Genomic DNA, 25,763 nt, shown 5'->3' with positions numbered 1-25,763 from the left:
TCGGGGTGTAGAGTTGGATCTTGATCCGAGGCACCAACAGGCTAAAACTTTGACTGTTCCCAGGGTGCATTGCACCGCCTCCTCTATAACCCCGTCTCCATGCACTGGAGCTTAGTTTGTAAGTTGGTGCCTGCAGAGCAGACAGCTAACAGGTGGGGCTGCGCTAGGCAGCCCTGAAAAGAGCTTTTTTAGAAGGCTTCAAGGGGCGCAGCACTATTTATGTCAGTCTGATATTCTGTGCTGTGGCTCCATCTCCTCCCCCAGCAGCGCTGCATACTCTCGCAGCCTGGTTCCCAGGTACTTGCAGCGGTGGCGCACCGGACTTCAGGCACACACTGCTGACGCTCTCCTGGATTGCTTGGCTGCACATCGGGGAGGAGGTAAGAGGGTCCCCCAGGCGGGACCCGCCGGTAAATCGCGGTCCCAGGAGATGGACCGCGCTGCTGGCGTGGACACTGTGCTGCACAGAGACCCCACTATATCCACCAGGGCAGGGAGCACAGGTCGGATTTACTCAAATCTGTTTATAATAGGCTCCATAGTACCCGGTAGTGATGTCCAGCAGAGGGGATAAGACGCTGACCTGTAGCCCCTCCCCAAGCTCCGGGCGCCATCTACTGCTGGTGTTCCCGCCCTGGAGCTGCGTCTCTCTCCCTCACTCCCTGAAGAGATTTTGGCGCCATCTTCATTACTAGCTGGGCTGATCTCCGGGACTGCTGGGCTAAGTCTTCTCTGTGAAGCCACCTGCCTCATCAGCGCTGTGGTTTTACAGACACTGAAGTATTCTACAAGTCATTTTAGACAGTGTTAGTTAAGAACAAGTGTACTGCTAGCTGAGTATTTGGTACAAGTATTCTGTGATATACATCCAGTATCTACTGTGCATTGTTATATCTATACACATACATAGTTATATGTCATTTACTAGTCCAGTGCAGTTTTATTGTTTATATGTAATAACTTCTGCATTGTACCTGTGACTGAGTGTGCCTGGAGCTGTTGTGTGGGGTTCCATTCTCCTATATCACATATTGCTATCACTATATTCTGTACCCTGAGGGGGCTAGGTGCGTCATCTCTCTCTCTCTCTCTCTCTCTCTCTCTCTCTCTCTCTCTCTCTCTCTCTCTCTCTCTCTCTCTATATATATATATATATATATATATATATATATATATATATATATATATATATATATATATATATATACCACAACAACCACCTAGGTGGAAGGTGCACTCACGCCCAGAAATTAGTCTCTGAAGTCACTTGTAAATTCAGTATATTTTTATTCGGGTTCACTGTTGATGCCGTATTTCATCGACGTTTCGGTCCTTATGCGGACCTTTATCAAGATTGGCACTTAAATCACCTATACAATCAGAAACAGTTACAATTAATATGTATAAGAACCCAGATTTATTCAACACCAACACCACCAGTGCCTCCCAGGCCCTGAAGACTGTCACAAAAACCAGAAAACGTATTAAAAGGCTGTTTTTTTATATATGTAAAAAAGAGATACTTGGAAATAATCCACGTGTGATGAAAGAGACACCTCCACCATTAGGACTATCTGTTTAGATAGGCAAATGATTACCTGGACGGCAAGCCAGATCACTCAGATGTGTGGAATGGCCTTCAAAGTTGGCAACATGCCTGATCACATAATGAAGTTAAAAAGCCTTCCAGCAGGCTTTTTAACTTCATTATGTGATCAGGCATGTTGCCAACTTTGAAGGCCATTCCACACATCTGAGTGATCTGGCTTGCCGTCCAGGTAATCATTTGCCTATCTAAACAGATAGTCCTAATGGTGGAGGTGTCTCTTTCATCACACGTGGATTATTTCCAAGTATCTCTTTTTTACATATATAAAAAAACAGCCTTTTAATACGTTTTCTGGTTTTTGTGACAGTCTTCAGGGCCTGGGAGGCACTGGTGGTGTTGGTGTTGAATAAATCTGGGTTCTTATACATATTAATTGTAACTGTTTCTGATTGTATAGGTGATTTAAGTGCCAATCTTGATAAAGGTCCGCATAAGGACCGAAACGTCGATGAAATACGGCATCAACAGTGAACCCGAATAAAAATATACTGAATTTACAAGTGACTTCAGAGACTAATTTCTGGGCGTGAGTGCACCTTCCACCTAGGTGGTTGTTGTGGTATATTGGTGGCCTCTCTGGTCATTAGGAGCACCCGCCGTCGTTATTACTTTTGATGAGAGTGCAGGATCTTCCAAGACTATATATATATATATATATATATATATATATATATATATATATATATATATTGTGTTTGCTGTCACATAACAGAGTTTTTTGTTGTTGTTGTTGCAGATATTGTGTTTGTCTGGCTATAGTGTACCGTTACGCCCCACGGCTACATTAACTATAATGTCTGCTACACAGGGCGGTAAATCCGCGGACGCTTCTGCATCCTGCAGTGCTGGCGCCACGGATTTACCTGAGGGGGAAGTTTTGGCTGCTGGTTCAGGCGCTGAATGCCATACACCCAGTCTACCTGCGGTACCTGTGGCCAATCAAGACCAACCTTGGACAGCGTTCTCAAGTATGCTGAGTACACTTGTGACACGTCTGGCGCCCTCTGTGGGACCTCCTGTGCCATTGCAGCCACATAATGTCTCTGTAGTTAATCCGCTCTGGGCGGATACTCTGTCTACCCAGTTACAACAATTAAATCAAACCTTGGTTAGACAAAAGTCTACCCCCCGCCCCTCTGGGGCCAAGGGGTCATCTAAAAGGGCCATTTCTTCCTCACACTCCACTAATATTTCGGATAAATCTTCTGATGACGATGGGGAATATACTGATCCATCAGACACTGATACAGTTTCTTCTGATGAGGAATCTACAACCCAGGTTGATGTTCCTGACCTGGTGGAGGCTATTAAGTTAATTCTTCAAATAGATGATGACATTCAGCCTACTACTGTGTCTAAGAAACCTGATAAGTTCAAATGTCAGAAGGTTGCTAAAGTAGTCTTACCACATTCAGACCATTTAATTGACATACGTCAGGAATCCTGGTTGTCTCCAGGAAAGAAATTTTCCCTGTCTAAAAAGATGCTAACTCATTATCCTATCCCTGCGGAGTTGAGTAACAAGTGGGAAACTCCACCACCGGTGAACTCTCATGTTGCCCGTCTTGTGGTGTCATCTACTGTGCCTGTCACCACTGTTACCTCACTGAAGGAACTGACAGATAAGCTTGTGGAGAGATGCCTGAAATCTATTTACTCCCTCACTGGCGCGGTACATAGACCCACTATGGCAGCCTCCTGGGCTGCAAAAGGTATTGAAGCATGGGTTCAGGGAATTGAGGATGAGCTGCCTCAGGATTTTTCTGACACTGCCAGACAGTATCTGTCTTATATTACCACAGCCTTCCACTATATTCAGGAGGCGGCCTCTGATACAGGTGTAATGGCGGGCAAGGCATCTACTACGTCCTTCCTGGCTCGTCGAATTAAGTGGTTGAGGTCCTGGAAGGTGGACCTGGACTCCAAAAAGACCTTGGAGGTGCTCCCTTTTAAGGGAGACATCTTATTTGGGGAGGATCTGAACAAGATTGTGACTGGCTTGGCTACTGCAAAGACTGCGTGTCTCCCAAAGACTAATCCTTCTATTCCGAAAGCTAAGACTACCACCTTTCGTTCCTTTCGACCTCCAGGAAAAGCAAAGGGTCAGGCGTATCCGCGACAGGCTCGTGCTTCCAAAACCACGAAGCCTAAATCTAAACAATCCTGGGCCGCCCGTCAGCCTGCTTCCCAACAAGACAAGCCTGCTGCATGACGGGGCGGGCCTCCGTCTGGGGGACCCCAGGGTGGGAGGCCGACTTCTGCAGTTCGCCCAGGCCTGTTTAATGACCACTTCGGACGCCTGGGTGTGGGAAGTTGTCTCTCACGGGTAGGCAGTCTCTTTCAAGAGACTTCCCCCTCGCCAGTTTTGCACAACGGTTATCCCTGCGGATCCGTTAAAAGTGCAAGCTCTACACTTTGTTGTACAATCCCTCCTGGATACAGGAGTGGTAGTGCCGGTACCTCTGTCTCAGAGAGGTGCGGGATACTATTCGACCCTGTTACTAGTTCCGAAGCCAAATGGGTCCTTCCGGCCTATACTCAACCTCAAATCCTTGAACAAGTTTGTGAGAGTATCCAAATTCCGTATGGAAACTGCGCTCTATAGTGCTGGCCATGGAACCCGAAGACTATATGGTATCCCTGGACATACAGGATGCTTACCTGCACATACCTATTGCCATGTCACATCAGCGATATCTGCGGTTTGCTATTGGCAACCTACATTATCAATTCCAGGCTCTGCCTTTTGGATTGGCTACGGCTCCTCGGATCTTCACCAAGGTCATGGCCGTGATGACAGCTCTTCTCCACCGTCGGGGAATCCGGATCCTGCTGTATCTGGACGACTTGCTGATCCTGGCGAACTCCCAAGAGGTTCTCAGTCATCTGGAACTGACGGTCCAATTCCTACAAGCCCACAGGTGGCTCATCAACTGGAAATGTCCTTGCTGGTCCCTGCTCGGAGCATGGTGCACCTGGGGGCACTACTGGACACACACAACCAATGCTTGTTTTTGTCTCCAGAGAAAGTCCTGAAACTTCAGTACAGAATCAGATATTTACTCTCTCGCCCAAGAGTGTCGATACACTCGGCGATGCAAGTAGTAGGCCTCATGGTGTCGGCTTTCAAAATGGTAGAGTATGCTCAATTTAATTCCCGCCCTCTGCAGAGGTTAAACCTTTCCAAGTGGGATGGCCTGCCTCATCGGATCAGATCTCAAATGATCTCTGACTCCGGAAGTTCGTCTGTCACTGAACTGGTGGCTACAGGACCAACAGTTGAGCAGGGGCCGTCCCTTCTGGATCTCCAACTGGGTCCTCCTGACAACGGATGCCAGTCTGCGGGGTTGGGAAGCGGTGTTGGAGCAACACTCTCTCCTGGGTCGGTGGACCAGGGAGAAGTCTCTTCTCCGAATAAACATTCTGGAATTGCGGGCAAATGCGTTGACACTGGCCCTGCCTCTAGTACAGAACAGGCCTGTTCAAGTACAATCAGACAACACCACCACGGTGGCGTACATAAATCATTAAGGCGGCACTCGAAGCCGCATGGCAAAACTGGAAGTATCAAAGATCCTACTTTGGGTGGAACGCCATCTAACAGCAATTTCGGGAGTGTTTATTTCCGGAGTCCTCAACTGGGAAGCGGATTTCCTCAGTCGTCAGGACATTCACGCCGGAGAGTGGATTCTTCATCCGGAAGTCTTTCAACTCCTCGTGGTCAAGTGGGGCCTACCAGACGTAGACCTGATGGCGTCTCGTCACAATCACAAGGTTCCGGTCTTCGGATCAAGGACAAGGGATACTCAAGCAGCGTTCATGGACGCACTGGCAATTCCATGGAACTTTCGGCTGCCATACGTGTTCTCTCCAGTGTCACTCCTGCCCAGGGTATTGCGGAAGTTCAAGCAAGAAAGAGGAATACTACTTCTAGTCACTTCAGCATGGCCCAGCCTGCATTGGTTCTCAGACCTGCAGGGCCTCTCGATAGAGCGTCCTCTTCTACTTCCTCAATGCCAAGACCACCTCGTTCAGGGCTCTTGTGTCCACCCGGACCTGGCCAGACTGGCTTTAACGACGTGGCTCTTAAAGCTTCACTCCTGAGGGCCAAGGGATTATCTGAGGCGGTTATTCAAACTATGTTAAAAGCCCGAAAATTGGACTCTGCACGGATTTATCATAGGGTCTGGAATTCTTACTTCACCTGGTCTGATGGTAAGAATTATGATGCATATACTTTCAAAATCTCCAGACTTTTGGCTTTTCTGCAGCAGGGCCTGGGATTAGGCCTTTGTCTGGCCTCCCTCAAGGTTCATATATCTGCCTTGTCGGTGTGGATTCAGAGGAAAATTGCGTCTCTCCCTGACGTTCATACTTTCATTCAGGGTGTTTTACGGATTCAGCTTCCCTATTTCCCTCCGGTGGCTCCATAAGATCTGTCTATTTGTTTTGAATGCCCCACAAGAGTTTTTCCATTTGAACCTCTTGAGTCGGTGGACCTTAAACATCTTACGCTTAAGGTTGTGTTTCTGCTGGCTTTTGCCTCTGCTAGGAGGGTGTCGGACTTAGGCGCTTTGTCCTGTCGTCCACCCTTTCTGATTTTTCACCGTGACTGGGCAGTTCTTCGAACTCGCCCTGGTTATCTACCTAAGGTGGTATCATCTTTTCATCTTAACCAAGAGATTGTGGTTCCGGCCTTTATCTCTTCTGGTTTGTCCTCCAAAGAGCGGTCTTTGGTTGTGGTACGTGCTCTCCGTATTTACGTAGAAAGGACTGCCTCCCTCAGGAGGTCGGATACCCTTTTTTTGTACTTTTTGGTTTTCTCAAATGTGGCTGGCCTGTGAATAAGCAGACCTTGGCCAGATAGATTAAAATGACGATTGCACAAGCCTATGCGCAGGCTGGTCTCCCAGCTCCTGCTGCTATTAAAGCCCATTCTACTCGGTCTGTTGGACCTTGGGCTGCCCGCCGAGGCGCGTCCGCTGAACAGTTGTGCAAGGTGGCTACGTGGTCCTCCGTTAACACGTTCATCAGGTTCTATGCCTTTGATACTTCCTCCTCCCAGGATGCTTCTTTTGGACACCGGGTTCTTGTTCCCACTGCAGTGCGTCTCCTCCGATGAGTAACTGCTGTAGGACATCCCCGATGTTGTTTCCTGTGGAATACCAGTGTACCCCGCTGCAGAAAAGGAGATTTTATGGTATACTTACCATAGTTAAATCTCTTTCTGCAAGGTACACTGGATTCCACAGGGCGCCCACCCTGACGCACTTGGCTTCTTTGGGTTTGTATGTTATTAGCCGCTAGTCCCTTCTTCTGTCATGAGAATGTGGTTCTATGTGACTAACATCTACCGTCTCTTTTTTGCCTGCTACTGCATTGGACTGGTTAACGAAACTGAGCTCCAGTGCCTGCAGGCGGGGTTATAGAGGAGGCGGTGCAGTGCGTCTTGGGAACAGTCAAAGCTTTAGCCTGTTGGTGCCTCGGATTAAGATCCAACTCTACACCCTGATGGTATTCCCTGTGGAATCCAGTATACCTCGCAGAAAGATTTAACTATGGTAAGTCTACCATAAATCTCCTTATATGTATCATTGCTTGTGTTGTCTGTTATAAGGAAAAAGACCAGCTCCAACACAAGCTATGCCTTCCTCATCACCTCCTGCTTACAAGATTACAAAACCTGCTGCGAAGTACGGAGTGCCTTTAGCTGTCAAAAAGTCTGCAGATGCTGCTAAAAAGTACTACGACAGAAAGCCACAGATCAAATACAGACAGGTGAGATGTAATGGTTTCATATATCCACAAAATGCCACTCATGCCCAGCAAACCTGACACCGTAGCACACAAACATATCTGTATCTATGATGGAAATACCAAAGTGATTATCAAAAAATGCTGCTATAAACCTGAAACAATATAAGATTTTGTTTCCTAAAGGAACTATTTCTAAATTTATTTTAAGAAGAGAAAATAAATCTGTTCTGCCCTAAAGCTCTCACAGTAACATTTATACCCCTTTCACACCGCCAATACTGGATCCCACCCGGGAATTGGAAATGGATCCTTCCCGGGTGGGATTCGGCACTGGACCCTAACAGTGGGCATACCGTCCCGGCAATTTGCCGGGTCGGTTGCCATAGTGGCGGAGCCAGCTGCGGGGGTGGAGATGGGCTGGGAGATGAGCTCGTCACTGCACTGCCTCTCCCTATTGAAGTGAACGGGTCCCTGGTCGCATCGACCCTGGAGTCCGTTCACACTGCCACTGACCCGGTATTCATCCCGGGAATAGCACTGCTTTTATTCCCGGGTTGAATTCCCGGGTCGGGTGACCCGCGATTTTGACACCGACCCGTGTCGACCTGGCAATATGCTGGATCGATACCGGGTTATTTGTGTGGTGTGAAAGGGGTAATAATGATTTTGAATGGGCTAGTTTTTAAAGTTTCTTCATAACATAAGGAAACTGCAACTATCTTGTTAAGCTAGCAGTTGTTTCTCCTGCAGGGTCCACAGGTTATCCACAGGATAAACATTGGAATATGAGGTAGCATCAGCGGATTGGCACAAACGATCAAAGCTTTCGGCCTCCCAGAATGCAACGAGCCAGTCCCCTATATCCCCGCCTCCTGGTTCAGGTAATTCAGCTTTTTTTTTTGTTGGTGCGGCAGGAGCCGGACCATGATCTTGGGCTGCTGATTTTGCAACCATAAGCTTGTTATTAATTTATTTTTATAGTTTTTTTTTTCGTTTTTGAGCGAGCTTTCTAAAAAGCGTCTTACACGCACCTTAGAGTTGCTCCAACATCTCTCCGCCGGGTCGCGACAACACTTACCCACATGTACAGTGCTGTTTCAACGTGAGTCTGTGTCGGATGTACTGGCAAGTCCAGCGGACATTACCAGGCTGTGTCCGGAGCATGGGGAGAAGGTAAGGCGTCTGTTCCGCTTAGCGTGGGAGACGCAAGACACAGCCGCACTGTTTTCGGGAGGAGACTACCAAACAGTAGCTGACGCAGCTGCCACCTCGGGTGCACCAGCGCTAGACCGCAGGTATCCTAGGCTCTGGGGATTAGTGTGAGGCCGCGATCCCTGGGGTTGAGGTCAGCAGTGGGGAGTTAGACGTTCCCCTGGTCGCCCCTCCCCCTGGTTCATGACCAGTTTCCTCCGAGTCTCCGCCACAAACTGATTTCCCGCTTCCGTCTGAGACGCTGTTTATCTAAAATCACCCAGGCGCAGCATAGGCGGCTGTGTGACTGGTGCGTCCGTGTTCACTGTAGGTTCACTGGGCGTTTGTGTACACTATTAGCATCTGGATCCACTCAGGGTTCACTAACGTATTGATCGATCCTGGAAGCGGGGTGAAGTCTCTCTGTATCCCACTGTCCTGAGCCGGGTGATACAACACGAAGTCTCTACCTACCATTAAGTACGAGTAGTTGGATAAGTGCCTGATGCATATGAGTCTGTAAACTATTGCTGCTGTTTCTTTCGCTGTGCGACTGAATACTGAAGTCCTATATAAGGTAATGCAGTAATATGTTTTCGCAACAATCGAATGACATGCGTATATACTTTGGGAGCCACCTCCCTTTTTAAACAATTCCCAGCTGGAAGAGAATAATGGGAATTCCATTTCTTTGGAATTCCAAACTCCTTACTGGGTGTTACCCAAGACTTTTGCATAATTTCAGTCAGCTGTTCTGACCCAGGAAAATCAGTCCTGACTGTTTTGGGACGTTTAAACACAGGTGCCTTAGATTTTAACAAAGGCTCTGCTGCTTCCTCTAAGGATAGAATGGCTTTCACTAATTAGCTCAGGTATGTCCACTGAGCTGATAACTTCATCCTCGTCTCTGTTTGCAGACCCGGAGTGTGATGAGTCCTCATCCTCAGACGAGTCTACATCTGAAACATGTGTAGACTGTGAAGATGTTGTTTCATGTTTGTGTGATTTACTTTGCATCGGCTTCTCAGCCTGTTTCTGTTGTAAGGCTGAAGATTCCTGGACTGGATAAACCCCAGGGGGAATGTTGCATGTAAGGGTTAATAGGGTAACCTATCCCAGGTATAGGAGCTGGCATTATCCGCTCAGCTATACTGGATAATGTCTGTGCAAAAGTAGACCATGGGGGTTCAACCTGAACCTGTGCCTGCCTTGGATTATTCAGGAGAGTTTGGTGAAAGCTAAAACAGTTTGCACATAATACATTTTGAACCAGATCCTGAGAGGTTAACCCAGTTTTGCAAGACAAACATGAAATGAGTGTTGGTGCTGCTGTGCAGAGTGTATCCTCTTCACCCTTGCCTATCTTAAACATGATAAACAAATCACACACCTGTACAGTGTACTACACAATTTGTGACTGAAATCCCTTTAAAACTTGTTAAAGTGACATACAATACGATCCCTCCCTGCTTTGCACCAGCATTGAAGATCAGTATACACAGAAACTTACAGAAATAGTAAAGTCAGCAATCACACTAGCAATCAGTCACAGGTTATACATTAGTATAATAAGCAATATGACCACATATTCAACTACAGATACATTTCTCTGACGTCCTAAGTGGATGCTGGGGACTCCGTCAGGACCATGGGGATTAGCGGCTCCGCAGGAGACAGGGCACAAAAGTAAAAGCTTTAGGATCAGGTGGTGTGCACTGGCTCCTCCCCCTATGACCCTCCTCCAAGCCTCAGTTAGATTTTTGTGCCCGGCCGAGAAGGGTGCAATCTAGGTGGCTCTCCTAAAGAGCTGCTTAGAGTAAAAGTTTGTTAGGTTTTTTATTTTCAGTGAGTCCTGCTGGCAACAGGCTCACTGCTACGAGGGACTTAGGGGAGAGAAGTGAACTCACCTGCGTGCAGGATGGATTGGCTTCTTAGGCTACTGGACACCATTAGCTCCAGAGGGAGTCGGAACACAGGTCTCACCCTGGGGTTCGTCCCGGAGCCGCGCCGCCGACCCCCCTTGCAGATGCCGAAAAGTGAAGGTCCAGAAACGGCGGCAGAAGACTCTTCAGTCTTCATAAGGTAGCGCACAGCACTGCAGCTGTGCGCCATTGTTGTCAGCACACTTCATAGCAGCGGTCACTGAGGGTGCAGGGCGCTGGGGGGGGGGCGCCCTGGGCAGCAATGATAGTACCTTATTCTGGCTAAAAATACATCACATATAGCCCCTGGGGGCTATATGGATGTATTTAACCCCTGCCAGGTCTCAGAAAAACGGGAGAAGAAGCCCGCCGAAAAGGGGGCGGGGCCTATTCTCCTCAGCACACAGCGCCATTTTCCCTCACAGAAATGCTGGTGGGAAGGCTCCCAGGCTCTTCCCTGCACTGCACTACAGAAACAGGGTTAAAACAGAGAGGGGGGGCACTTATTTGGCGATATGTATATATATATTAAAATGCTATAAGGGAAAAACACTTATATAAAGGTTGTCCCTGTGTAATTATAGCGTTTTTGGTGTGTGCTGGCAAACTCTCCCTCTGTCTCCCCAAAGGGCTAGTGGGGTCCTGTCCTCTATCAGAGCATTCCCTGTGTGTGTGCTGTGTGTCGGTACGTGTGTGTCGACATGTATGAGGACGATGTTGGTGAGGAGGCGGAGCAATTGCCTGAAATGGTGATGTCACTCTCTAGGGAGTCGACACCGGAATGGATGGCTTATTTAAGGAATTACGTGATAATGTCAACACGCTGCAAGGTCGGTTGACGACATGAGACGGCCGGCAAACAAATTAGTACCTGTCCAGGCGTCTCAAACACCGTCAGGGGCTGTAAAACGCTCATTTACCTCAGTCGGTCGACACAGACACGGACACTGACTCCAGTGTCGACGGTGAAGAAACAAACGTATTTTCCTTTAGGGCCACACGTTACATGTTAAGGGCAATGAAGGAGGTGTTACATATTTCTGATACTACAAGTACCACAAGAAGGGTATTATGTGGGGTGTGAAAAAACTACCTGTAGTTTTTCCTGAATCAGATAAATTAAATGAAGTGTGTGATGATGCGTGGGTTTCCCCCGATAGAAAATTATTGGCGGTATACCCTTTCCCGCCAGAAGTTAGGGCGCGTTGGGAAACACCCTTTAGGGTGGATAAGGCGCTCACACGCTTATCAAAACAAGTGGCGGTACCGTCTCCAGATAGGGCCGCCCTCAAGGAGCCAGCTGAGAGGCTGGAAAATATCCTAAAAAGGTATATACACACATACTGGTGTTATACTGCGACCAGCGATCGCCTCAGCCTGGATGTGCAGCGCTGGGGTGGCTTGGTCGGATTCCCTGACTGAAAATATTGATACCCTTGACAGGGACAGTATTTTATTGACTATAGAGCATTTAAAGGATGCATTTCTATATATGCGAGATGCACAGAGGGATATTTGCACTCTGGCATCAAGAGTAAGTGCGATGTCCATATCTGCCAGAAGATGTTTATGGACACGACAGTGGTCAGGTGATGCAGATTCCAAACGGCACATGGAAGTATTGCCGTATAAAGGGGAGGAGTTATTTGGGGTCGGTCCATCGGACCTGGTGGCCTCGGCAACAGCTGGAAAATCCACCTTTTTTACCCCAAATCACATCTCAGCAGAAAAAGACACCGTCTTTTCAGCCTCAGTCCTTTCGTCCCCAAAAGGGCAAGCGGGCAAAAGGCCAGTCATATCTGCCCAGGGATAGAGGAAAGGGAAGAAGACTGCAGCAGGCAGCCCATTCCCAGGAACAGAAGCCCTCCACAGCTTCTGCCAAGTCCTCAGCATGACGCTGGGGCCGTACAAGCGGACTCAAGTGCGGTGGGGGGTCGTCTCAAGAGTTTCAGCGCGTAGTGGGTTCACTCGCAAGTGGACCCCTGGATCCTACAAGTAGTATCCCAGGGGTACAGACTGGATATTCGAGACGTCTCCCCCTCGCAGGCTCCTGATGTCTGCTTTACCAACGTCTTCCTCCGACAGGGAGGCAGTATTGGAAACAATTCACAAGCTGTATTCCCAGCAGGTGATAATCAAAGTACCCCTCCTACAACAAGGAAGGGGGTATTATTCCACACTATATTGTGGTACTGAAGCCAGACGGCTCGGTGAGACCTATTCTAAATGGGAAATCTTTGAACACTTACATACAAAGGTTCAAATCAAGATGGAGTCACTCAGAGCAGTGATAGCGAACCAGGAAGAAGGGGACTATATGGTGTCCCTGGACATCAAGGATGCTTACCTCCATGTCCCAAATTGCCCTTCTCACCAAGGGTACCTCAGGTTCGTGGTACGGAACTGTCACTATCCGTTTCAGACGCTGCCGGTTGGATTGTCCACGGCACCCCGGGTCTTTACCAAAGTAATGGCCGAAATGATGATTCTTCTTCAAAGAAAAGGCGTCTTAATTATCCCTTACTTGGACGATCTCCTGATAAGGGCAAGGTCCAGAGAACAGTTGGAAGTCGGAGTAGCACTATCTCAAGTAGTTCTACGACAGCACGGGTGGATTCTAAATATCCAAAATCGCAGTCGTTTCCGACGACACGTCTGCTGTTCCTAGGGATGGTTCTGGACACAGTCCAGAAAAAGGTGTTTCTCCCGGAGGAGAAAGCCAGGGAGTTATCCGAGCTAGTCAGGAACCTCCTAAAACCAGGAAAAGTGTCAGTGCATCATTGCACAAGAGTCCTGGGAAAAATGGTGGCTTATTACGAAGCGATTCCATTCGGCAGATTCCACGCAAGAACTTTTCAGTGGGATCTGCTGGACAAATGGTCCGGATCGCATTTTCAGATGCATCAGCGGATAACCCTATCTCCAAGGACAAGGGTGTCTCTCCTGTGGTGGTTACAGAGTGCTCATCTTCTAGAGGGCCGCAGATTCGGCATTCAGGATTGGATGCTGGTGACCACGGAGGCCAGCCTGCGAGGCTGGGGAGCAGTCACACAGGGAAAAAATTTCCAGGGAGTGTGATCAAGTCTGGAGATTTTTCTCCACATAAATATACTGGAGCTAAGGGCAATTTACAATGCTCTAAGCTTAGCAAGACCTCTGCTTCAAGGTCAGCCGGTATTGATCCAGTGGGACAACATCACGGCAGTCGCCCACGTAAACAGACAGGGCGGCACAAGAAGCAGGAGGGCAATGGCAGAAACTGCAAGGATTTTTCGCTGGGCGGAAAATCATGTGATAGCACTGTCAGCAGTGTTCATTCCGGGAGTGGACAACTGGGAAGCAGACTTCCTCAGCAGGCACAACCTCCACCCGGGAGAGTGGGGACTTCATCGGGAAGTCTTCCACATGATTGTGAACCGTTGGAAATATTGCGCCAGGTCAAAAGACCCTCAGGCAATAGCTGTGGACGTTCTGGTAACACCGTGGGTGTACCAGTCGGTGTATGTCTTCCCTCCTCTGCTTCTCATACCCAAGGTATTGAGAATTATAAGACGTAGAGGAGTAAGAACTATACTCGTGGCTCCGGATTGGCCAAGAAGGACTTGGTACCCGGAACTTCAAGAGATGCTCACAGAGGACTCATGGCCTCTGCCGCTAAGAAGGGACTTGCTTCAGCAAGTACCATGTCTGTTCCAAGACTTACCGCGGCTGCGTTTGACGGCATGGCGGTTGAACGCCGGATCCTAAGGGAAAAAGGCATTCCGGAAGAGGTCATTCCTACCCTGGTCAAAGCCAGGAAGGAGGTGACCGCACAACATTATCACCACATGTGGCGAAAATATGTTGCGTGGTGTGAGGCCAGGAAGGCCACATGAAGAAATTTCAACTCGGTCGTTTCCTGCATTTCCTGCAAACAGGAGTGTCTATGGGCCTCAAATTGGGGTCCATTAAGGTTCAAATTTCGGCCCTGTCGATTTTCTTCCAGAAAGAATTGGCTTCAGTTCCTGAAGTCCAGAAGTTTGTCAAGGGAGTACTGCATATACAACCCCCTTTTGTGCCTCCAGTGGCACTGTGGGATCTCAACGTAGTTCTGGGATTCCTAAAATCACATTGGTTTAAACCGCTCAAATCTGTGGATTTGAAATATCTCACAGGGAAAGTGACCATGCTGTTGGCCCTGGCCTCGGCCAGGCGAGTGTCAGAATTGGCGGCGTTTGTCTCAAAAAAGCCCATATCTGATTGTCCATTCGGACAGGGCAGAGCTGCGGACTCATCCCCAGTTTCTCCCTAAGGTGGTGTCAGTGTTTCACCCGAACCAGCTTATTGTGGTACCTGCGGCTACTAGGGACTTGGAGGACTCCAAGTTGCTAGATGTTGTCAGGGCCCTGAAAATATAGTTTCCAGGACGGCTGGAGTCAGGAAAACTGACTTGCTGTTATCCTGTATGCACCCAACAAACTGGGTGCTCTTGCTTCTAAGCAGACGATTGCTCGTTGGATGTGTAGTACAATTCAGCTTGCACATTCTGTGGCAGGCCTGCCACAGCCAAAATATGTAAATGCCCATTCCACAAGGAAGGTGGGCTCATCTTGGGTGGCTGCCCGAGGGGTCTCGGCTTTACAACTTTGCCGAGCTGATACTTGGTCAGGGGCACACCCTGACTGAGGAGGACCTGGAGTTCTCTCATTCGGTGCTGCAGAGTCATCCGCACTTTCCCGCCCGTTTGGGAGCTTTGGTATAATCCCCATGGTCCTGACGGAGTCCCCAGCATCCACTTAGGACGTCAGAGAAAATAAGAATTTACTTACCGATAATTCTATTTCTCGTAGTCCGTAGTGGATGCTGGGCGCCCATCCCAAGTGCGGATTGTCTGCAATACTTGTACATAGTTATTGTTACAAAAATCGGGTTATTATTGTTGTGAGCCATCTTTTCAGATGCTCCGCTGTTATCATGCTGTTAACTGGGTTCAGATCACAGGTTGTACAGTGTGATTGGTGTGGCTGGTATGAGTCTTACCCGGGATTCAAAATCCTTCCTTATTGTGTACGCTCGTCCGGGCACAGTATCCTAACTGAGGCTTGGAGGAGGGTCATAGGGGGAGGATCCAGTGCACACCACCTGATCCTAAAGCTTTTACTTTTGTGCCCTGTCTCCTGCGGAGCCGCTAATCCCCATGGTCCTGACGGAGTCCCCAGCATCCACTACGGACTACGAGAAATAGAATTATCGGTAAGTAAATTCTTATTTTCAAGTATGTAGGAGAAATGTACATTACCTCTGCCTTCAACATCATATAATGACGTCACGGATAGGAAAATAGATTGTTTTTTTAAAAACCATATTCTCTTACATTCTAGGGAATACTGGGGATCCAGTTAGTACCATGGAGTATAGACGGGTCCACTTGGAGCCATGGGCACCATAGAAGTTTGATTACGTGTGATGGCTCCTCACTCTATGCTTCTCCTACCAGACTCCGTTTCGAAAATGTGCTCGGAGAAGCCGGTCACGTCTCTGAAAGCTCCTGAAGAGTTTTCTACATTTCTTTTTAAAGTTTTTTATTTTCAGGCAGGACTGGATGGCACCAGCCTGCCTGCTTCGTGTGACTTAGTGGGGGGGGGTGGGGTGGGGAGGGCCTATCCCCACTAAGGGTTAATGGTCCCGTTCCCCGCTGACAGGACACTAGCTCCTGAGGGAACTGTTTGCAAGCCCCACCACGGCGAGCTTACATTCCCGCAGCATGCCGCCACCCCTAACCGAGCCAGAAGAATGAAGAGTGCCGAGTACTAAACCGGCATCCCGGTTAGCAGGTTGCTGGCCATTATGGCGGCATAAGGGTGCGGAGACGCACTAGTGATGAGCGGATTCGGTTTTACTCGGTTTTACTCGGTTTTACTCGGTTCTCAAAACGGCATCTTATTGGCTCACGGATGTCACGTGTTTTGGATAGCCAATAAGATGCCGTTTTGAGAACCGAGTAAAACCGAACCTCGCTCATCACTAAGACGCACAGCTTCTACGCAGGGCGGACTGAGTCTCCTGACTAAGTACAGTGTAGTGTACACAGTACCCAGACTGGCACTACAGCCATAAGAGGGTATGTCTCCATTTTATGCACACAGACACATAAAGCCAGTACAGGTTGAGTATCCGTTATTCAAAGTTTTAAATCACACATTTTTGCTTCCCCTACTGAGATAGTGACACACATTTATGTATATTATATTATATCTCTATATAATATATCTATATACACATAATATATAATATATATGTCTTTATCTCCGTAGGAGACCCAAAAAATGTGGGATTTTGGATAAGGGATACTTAACCTGTATAAAGAAGAGCGGGAAGACCGCGCACCATTGAAGGGGCGGGGCTTCACTGTGAGCGGATCCAGCAGCTCACCAGCGCCATTTTCCCTACTGCAGCTGACACAGACGCTGACTGACAGGGACGTGCAGCTTCTCTGGAAAGCCTCCAGTTTACCTCAGCGGTACCGGGGGTCATAGCAGGGGGGAGCGATTTACTAGTGTACTAAGTCCATAATCTAGGTACTTAGTCTGCGAGCCGGCTAAGCTTGGCGTTCGCGATAAGGGCACTGTGTGCTGGTTCCATACTTTCTCTGTGTCTCTCTGGAAGGGCTATTTGTGGGTAATTGTGCTTTTAACCTTTTCCTGTGTGTGTGCTGTCACTACTGCAGTATGTCAGGCAAAGAGTGCATTTCATGTAAGGCACAGTGTTCTTCTCCAGGGGGTTCACTAGTGTGTACTCAGTGTAGTATCCCTTCCCAGTCTAGTGGGGCAGAACCAGCATGGCTGGACTCCTTTAGGGGAATGATTGCCACCATTTATACAAAATTATCTCGTAATGAGAAGGAGACGCAATACTTAACTCACTCTATGGCTGAGTTTATGAAAAAGGACTCAGTACACAGACCAGCCTTTCAGTCCTCTACCATTTGTCCGCAAAAATGTACTTTGGCCCATATCCTGCATTCTCACTCTGATAATGAAGGGTCAGAAATGGAGGTAGGTGAGGTGGACGTAGAGGTGGGGGGAGGGGGGTACTCTGTCGCAGGGTATAGGGGCTCTCATAGATGCTATCAGAGAAATTCTAAATATCACTGATAAGGTGACAGAGGAGAGTGAGGAATCTTACTTTAATATTAAGAAAAAATCCTCAGCCACTTTTCCTGTGTCAAAGGAACTAAATACCCTGTTTGAAGAACCGTGGTTTTATCCAGATAAGAAATTTCAAATTTCTAGGCGGTTGTTAACTATTCCTTTTCTTTCTCAGGATAGGAAAAAATGGGGAAAATCCTACGATAGTGGATGCGTCCGTCTCCAACAAGGAGAAAAGAAGACTCTTTTGTGGGCGCACTCTTAACTTTAAACAATATATAGATTGGTCAGAATAGTTTAAAAATCAACTTTTAATGGTTTCACAAAATTAAGATAATCACTGGTTCATGAAGAAAATAACAGTCAACAAGTGACAATATATTTAAATAGCACCAAGTGCTGATATGAGATAGAAACTAAATTCCGGCTGACGGAGTAAATTCTGGATATTATAAGCAATAGCTTAGATATTAAGTGGTACGTTCAAATGGCAAGTGGATCCCTGTCCTGTGTTTTGTGTCAAAAATAAACAAATAATACAGTCTAGATACTAATTATATTAGAGATGGACATGCATATCATCACCAGCCAATTTAGGGAGGAAAGAAAAAGAGTGGAAAATGAGATGGCAGAGTGAATCTGCTGTCAGTGTTAGACACTGAGCGTACTGAACCAATAGAGGCTCTACTAAACTGAGTCTTCCTCAATGGTCACCCACTTGAGTACTGACCCAGCCCAACACTGATTAGCTTCCGAGATCGGACGGCTTCGGGCGTTTCCAGTGTGGTATGATAGTAGAGAGAGTGAACAATGATTGGAAGCTCTGGAATCACTGATGAGAGTTCACGAATTACACAGTTATTCAGAAAAGATGACAGCAATAGGCCAATAGAGGAAACCAGATGGATTTGCTGCCAATGTTAGACAGGGACATAGCCCTGAATCAATGGTGAGAGTCCATGAAATTCAGAGTGAGTGGGAAAAGGGAGAGAGAGAATAAACAATAATAACAGTCTCGTTTGGCTATTGAGAATTCTTCCACAAAAGTCTAATTTATAGCGATCGCTGAATAAAATGCAATATTATTGCTCCGAAATTAGCTGGATTAATGATAAATGCCAAGTAGAAAATGATCTCTGTAAATGTAGTTATCTACTAGAGTACAGATAATAATCCAAATGTCCAAATACAGGATATCTGTGATAAGGAAACAGAGACAGGTGAAAGAAGATAACAATGTAACAAGTAGAATGTATCCAAGTGTCCAAATATAGGATGTCTGTGATAAAGAAACAGAGCCAGGTGAAAGGATAACAATGTAACAAGTATACAGAGGTGTCTCCTGACTCGAAGAGGCCTGTTAGGATTCAGAGAAAATCGCTGCCAATATCACAATACATGTGTACATCGATAATAAACTTATTATAGATAAATATTGCTGATATTTATGTAAATGATAAAGGCTAGAGATACACCTTAAGGCCTAAAAAACCTGCCAATACTGATTCCAATGTAGTAATGGTAAGTGTGATAAGTCCAATAAACTGTTGCTCACACAAGCTAATGAAATTAATGTCCAAACAGTGCGGGCCACAATCTAGTAATTTCCACCATTCAACAAATTTATCGTGGTGAGAGGTATAGAAAAAACTGATATTACCCGCGCTGGGTGTAAGGGTAGAATATCCCCTTGTACAACACTGTAGCCCGTCTCGATCAGTGAGGGACTACAGGCGCTGCTGGCCTGGTGAAGACCCAAGCGGGTACGAGAAGCCGTCCGTTGTTCCGGTCAGCACAGAGGCAGGGAGCCAGGAGAGGCGCAAAACACAGGCAGGTGTGGGAGGACGTCAGCTGCTCCGGTCAGCCAGGAAAAGGAGAGGTCGGAAAAGGTCCCTGGTGCAGCCTCCCTAAAAGATACGGTTGATCGCAAGATTGAGACTACACTCAAATCTTCGTATACTGTTGCTCGGGTGGCCAGAGACCCACTATAGCATGTGGGTGGATTACATGAGCCATTGCTAAATGGTCAGGCAATTTAATTGACGGGTTAGACACCTTTCCTCAAGAGGAAATTGTTTTGCTCCTGCAACATATACAAGACTCTGTGAACTTTATAGTGGAAGCCATAAAAGAGAGAGGCTTGCTTAATGCACGCGCTACAGCTATGGCAGTGTCGGCACGCAGGGGATTATGGCTACCTCTGTGGACTGCTGATGCGGACTACAGGAAAGGCTTGGAAGGCCTGACTTTCACAGGAGATGCCTTATTTGGAGATGAACTCGACAAATAGATCTCCCGGGATACTGCGGGTCCACATACTTACCTTCTGCAGCTCCGCCAGCTAGGAAGGCCTACTCAGTACCCAATTTACAGTCCTTTTGAACTGCCAAGTATAGGGGCAGGGCCAGAGGTTCTTCTACAGCCGCCAGAGGTGCTAGAGGTAAACCACACAAACCGGCGACTGCTGGTTCACAGGAACAGGGCTCAGGCTCTGCTTCCTCAAATCCTTCAGCATGACGGTGGACCATGATGCCTGGAAGACAGGCAGGTGGGAGCCCGGCTAAAATTCTTCAGTCACATCTGGACAGGATCGTGCCAGGATCCGGGTCATAGACGTTATATCCCAGGGCTACAGACTGGCGTTCCAGGAGCTTCCACCTCAGATTCTTCATATCAGGCTGTACAGTTTCACAGGAGGCAAGAGTAACCTTACATGACGCCATTCAAAAACTTACACCTCATCTACAAAACACTGGTTACTAGTCCAGCTTGTTTGTCTCTGGGTATCAAGGATGCGTACCTTTATATTCCGATCTGGCCGCCTCATCAGGCTTATCTACGGTTTGCACTACAGTACTGTCACTACCAGTTCCAGCCCCTGCCATTTGGTCTCTCCATGGCACCGAGGGTGTTCACCAAGGTGATGCCAGAGAAGGTGTTGCTACTCCGCAAAAAAGGAGTGAACATAGTTCTGTACCTGGACGATCTTCTGATAAAGGCACTGTCCAGGGAACAGTTGTTGGAGAACATTGTCCTCTCAACCAGACTACTCCTGGATCATGGGTGGATTCTGAACTTGCCAAAATCTAACCTAGAACCAACGCAGAGGCTTCATTTCCTGGGAATTATACTGGACACAGAGTCTCAGAAAGTGTTCCTTCCCTTGGAAAACGCAATGGTAATCCAGTCGATGGTTCAGGTCGTCTTGAAGCCGACCCGGATCTCGGTGCATCTCTGCATACGTCTTCTGGGGAAAATGGTGGCTTCTAATGAAGCGATTCAGTATGGAAGGTTTCATGCAAGGCCCTTCCAGCTCGATCTGTTGGACAAATGATCCGGATCGCATCTTCACATGCACCAGAGAATTCGTCTGTCACCAAAAGCCAGTATCACCCATCTTTGGTGGCTACAGACTTCTCACCTAGTCAAGGGTCGGAGGTTCGGCATTCAGAATTAGATTCTGCTAACCACAGACGCAATCCTCAGAGGTTGGGGAGCAGCCACCCAGAGGGTGCAGTTTCAGGGAGGATGGTCATGTCAGGAAGTCGTCCTTCCAATAAACATCCTGGAACTTACGGCTATCTACAACGCCCTTCTGCAGGCCTCATCTCTTCTCCAGAATCAGGCCATTCAGGTCCAGTCGGACACTGTGACGGCGGTATTGTACATAAACCGACAGGGCGGAACGAAAAGCAGAGCCGCAATGTCAGAGGTGCCAAGAATTCTCCTCTGGGCGGAAAAACACGCCGTGGCGTTGTCGGCGATCTTCATTCCGGGAGTAGACAACTGAAAAGAGACTTCCTCACCAGACACGACCTGCACCCGGGGGAATGGGGCCTCCACCCGCAGGTGTTCCGGTGGTTAAGGGCCTGGTATGCGGATCTTCTCGAGATGCTGATTGAAGATCCATGGCCTCTACCTCTTCGAGAGGATCTTCTGCAACAGGGCCCGTTCGTCTATCAAGACTTACCACAGCTACGTTTAACGGCATGGAAGTTAAATGGCTGATTCTAGCCAGGAGAGGAATTCCTGACAAGGCTATCCTGACTATGATCCAATCCAGAAAAGGGTTGACGTCTAAACATTACCATTGTATCTGGAAGAAATATGTCTCTTGTTGTGAGAGCAGACAATATTCTACGGTGGAATTTCATCTGGGATGTCTCCTGCTTTTTCTTCAGTTGGGAGTGGATGTGGGCCTACGCCTAGGCTCCATTAAAGTTCAGATTTCGGCCTTGTCTATTTTCTTCCAGAAACAATTGGCTTCTCTCCCTGAGGTCCAGACGTTCTTGAAAGGTGTTCTTCACTTCCAACCTCCCTTTGTGCCTCCCACGGCACCTTGGGGTCTCAATTGGATACTGCAGTTCCTTCAATCGGACTGGTTTGAACTTTTACAGGAGGTAGACGTAAAGTAACTTATGTGGAAGACCGTCACACTGTTGGCCTTGGCTTCAGCAAGACGTGTGTCGGAGCTGGGGCATTGTCTTACAAAGGCCCCTGCTTAATTTTCCATGAGGACAGAGCTGAACTCATCAGCAATTTCTTCCTAAGGTGGTGTCTGTGTTTCACATCAACCAACCTATTGTTACGGATGCCTCTGCTACTTCAAAGTCTTTGGATGTTGTAAGGGCTTTAAAGGTCTATGTTAAGAGAACAGCTCGTCACAGGAAATCGGACTCGCTGTTTGTTGTTTATGATCCCAATAAAATTGGGTGTCCTGCTTCGAAGCAGTCAATTGCACGCTGGATCAGGCTCACTATCCAGCATGCTTATTCCATGGCACATTTGCCCATTCCGAAATCTGTTCAAACCCACTCCACTAGGTTGGTGTTACTAGGTTGGTTAGCTTTAGTATTTCCCCATGGTACTAAATGGATCCACAGTATACCCTAGGATGTAAGAGAAAATAGGATTTTAATTACCTTTTTTCGTAGTCCATAGGGAATACTGGGCGCCCGCCCGGTGCTTCTTTCTTCCTGCTCTGTTACTTGGTTAAGTACTGTTTGGTTCAGCTGTTCCTGTTTGCAAGTTTGGTTAGAATGGCTTTACTCTTGTTCTGCTTGTGCTGGTTCGAATTCTCACCACTTTCCTTTTCTATATCCTTCTCTCAAAGTATGTCCGTCTCCTCAGGCACCGTTTCCTAGAGTGAGTCAGGTAGGAGGGGCATAGAGGGAGGAGCCAGTACACGTAATCAAACTTCTATAATGCCCATGGCTCCAAGTGGACCCGTCTATACCCCATGGTACTAACTGGATCCCCAGTGGACTACGAGAAAAGGATTTACCGGTAGGTAATTAAAATCCTATTTTCTCCTTGTCTGGGGCAATCGTAAGACCAGCCATGGCTTTCAGCCTGGATGGCAAAAGCAGTGGCAGCATGGGCTGATGCATTGGAGCATAATCTTTCATTGGCATTTAGAGTGCAAAAATCCCATATTGCACATATTAAACAGGTGGCTATTTTTATGGAGGAAGCAGCCTTGGATATAGGTACAATTGCATCTCAAGCATCAGCCTCAGCAGTAGCAGCTCGCAGAGCGGTTTGGCTAGGTACATGGAAAGCTGACTCAGAATCCAAGAAGGTTTTGGAGTCTTTGCCTTTTTTACTGGAGATATACTTTTTGGTAAAGAATTAACCAGTATTTTGGAGTCGGAAGCAGCCTCCAAGAAAGTGAAGTTTCCTTCCACACACAAATCCAAGCCTAGATTTCCAGCTTTTCGGCCCTTTCGGACTCCAGCAAAAACCAAAGGAAAGTGTTATGGCAAACAGTCTCAATCTGACAAGTCTGAGAAGGCTGAAAAGTATTGGGCTACCAGACAGCTTATCTTCTGGTTTGGAAGCCGGCCATCAGCCTGATGGTGTGGGCCTCCACCTGGGGGATCCTAGGGTGGGAGGTTGACTGCTTCATTTTGCACAGATTTGGCAGCAGTCCACCACAGATGCCAGGGTGCAAGAAGCAGTATCTCACGGTTATGTGTTTGCCTTCAAGAAACACGCTCCTCAAAGGTGTTTTGTACCAGCCCGTCTTCAGTGGAATCGAAGTCCAGGGCTTTGCAAGAGGCAGTTCAGAAGTATCTTCAGTCAGGAGTGATAATTCCAGTTCCTCCTACGTAATGAGGACAAGATTTTTATTCCAACGTGTTTCTAGTCCAGAATCCAAATGGGTTGTTCCAGTCTATAATCAATCTCAAAGTGCTGAACAAGTACATTTGGGTGCTTCTTTTCATATGGAGACTTTACATGCCATTATTTTGGCCATGGTATTCTGGTATCCCTGGATATCCAGGATGCTTACCTACATGTTCCTATAACACTGTCCCATCAGTGCTGTCTCAGGTTTGCTATCCTCCAGCAACATTTTCAGTTTCAGGACCTACCATTTGGACTGGCCATAGCTCCCAGAGTTTTAATCAAAATTATGGTGGTAATGTCGGCTTATCTCCATCAGCAGGGGATAAGGATTTTTCCATACCTTGATAACTTGTTAATCCTGGCACAATCTCTGGAATTGCTTCAGTGTCATCTGCAACAGACAATAGCTTCTTTGCAGAGACACGGTTGGCTCATAAATTGGGCAACGTCGTCCCTGCTTCCATCACAACAGATGACTCACTTGAGAGACGTATTCGATTTGAGTCTTCAGAGAGTAATTTTACCTCTGAACAAAATATCCAAAATTCATTTGAGGGTCCAGGAGCTGCTACACAGTCAAAGGATATCCATTTACGCAGAAATGCTTGTGATGGGATCTATGGTGTCAATATTCAACATGGAGTGTGCTCAATTCCATTTGAGGCCTCTACAATGTCTGATCCTTTCCAAGTGGAATGGGTTACATCAGACAATAAAAACGCAGACTATGGTCCTTCCTCTGGAAGTAAGGCGGTCATTAGCCTGATGGCTACAGACATCCCATCTGGACAAAGGGAGACCCTTTTTGGATATCAGATTAGGAAGTTCTGAGAACGGATGCCAGTCTTCAGGGCTAGGGAGTGGTGTCAGGAAGAAGTTGCTTCTAAGGGCACTGGACCAAGGAAGAAAGTTGCCTGCCAATAAATGTATTGGGACTCCGGGCCATATATATGGCACACATTCAGGCAAAGGACATCCTTCAGGGGAAACCAGTTAAAATTCACTCGGACAATGTAACAGCAGTAGCGTACCTCAATCATCAGGAAGGATCTCGCAGCCAAAAAGCAATGAAGGAGGTAAGCCGCACGTTAAGGTGGGCAGAACTTCATCATCCAACCTTGTCCGCAGTGTTCATTCCGGTAGTCCTAAACTGGGAAGCGGATTTTCTCAGTCGACACACCATTCATGCAAACGAATGGGCTTTACACCCCGTGGTCTTCCAGAGTCTGGCAGACAAGTGGGGGTTACCGGAGATGGATCTCATGGCGTCCCGTCAGAACAACAAAGTTCCCGCAGACGGGTCAAGAACAAAGGATCCCAGAGCAACCTTTGTGGATGCCCTGTCAGTAAGATGGGACTTTCATCTGGCCTATGTGTTTCCACCGATCGCCCTGTTGCCCAGGATTGTGCGAAAGGTAAAACAAGGAAAGGGCGCCGTGATACTAATAGCTCCGGCTTGTCCCAGAAGACATTGGTACACAGATCTGCAAAGGCTGTCGATGGATGCTCCATTCCTACTCTCTCAACGTCCAGATCTACTGTCTCAGGGTCCTTGCTATTACAAGCACCTGGATCAACTGTCTTTGACAGCGTGGCTCTTGAGACTTCCATCCTGAAAGCAAGAAATAATGCTTAGAGTAAGGAAACCATCCTCAGCTCGCATTTATCACCGAATATGGCAAGCCTATATTCAATGGTGCAGTGATCGGAATTTTGACCCTAAGTCTTTCAGAGTCCTAGCATTCCTTCAGGCAGGAATGGACAAAGGTCTACAGGTGGTTTCCTTGAGAGTGCAGGTGTCGGCATTAACTGTATGGTTCCAAAAGAAAATTGTTAACCTACAGGATGTTTGCACTTTTTCTCTGACGTCCTAGTGGATGCTGGGGACTCCGTCAGGACCATGGGGGATTAGCGGCTCCGCAGGAGACAGGGCACAAAAGTAAAAGCTTTAGGATCAGGTGGTGTGCACTGGCTCCTCCCCCCTATGACCCTCCTCCAAGCCTCAGTTAGATTTTTGTGCCCGGC

The 25,763-nt window shown here is 47.5% G+C and overlaps 1 protein-coding gene and 1 pseudogene across 3 annotated transcripts in view; one reads left to right on the top strand and one right to left on the bottom strand.

The window, feature by feature from the left end:
* Nucleotides 1-25,763, top strand: part of NEK1 (NIMA related kinase 1) — a 344,019-nt gene that overhangs the window by 64,585 nt on the left and 253,671 nt on the right. For all 3 annotated transcript variants that reach the window (XM_063920623.1, XM_063920622.1, XM_063920624.1), the window contains exon 10: nt 7,227-7,387. In XM_063920623.1, coding sequence (XP_063776693.1) covers nt 7,227-7,387 — 161 coding nt within the window. The remainder of the gene's footprint in view (nt 1-7,226; nt 7,388-25,763) is intronic.
* Nucleotides 18,288-18,406, bottom strand: LOC134939492 (5S ribosomal RNA; annotated as a pseudogene).

This window comes from Pseudophryne corroboree, chromosome 1 (assembly GCF_028390025.1).
Source record: "Pseudophryne corroboree isolate aPseCor3 chromosome 1, aPseCor3.hap2, whole genome shotgun sequence".
NCBI lineage: Eukaryota > Metazoa > Chordata > Amphibia > Anura > Myobatrachidae > Pseudophryne > Pseudophryne corroboree.
This window is presented reverse-complemented; position numbering and strand designations above follow the sequence as displayed.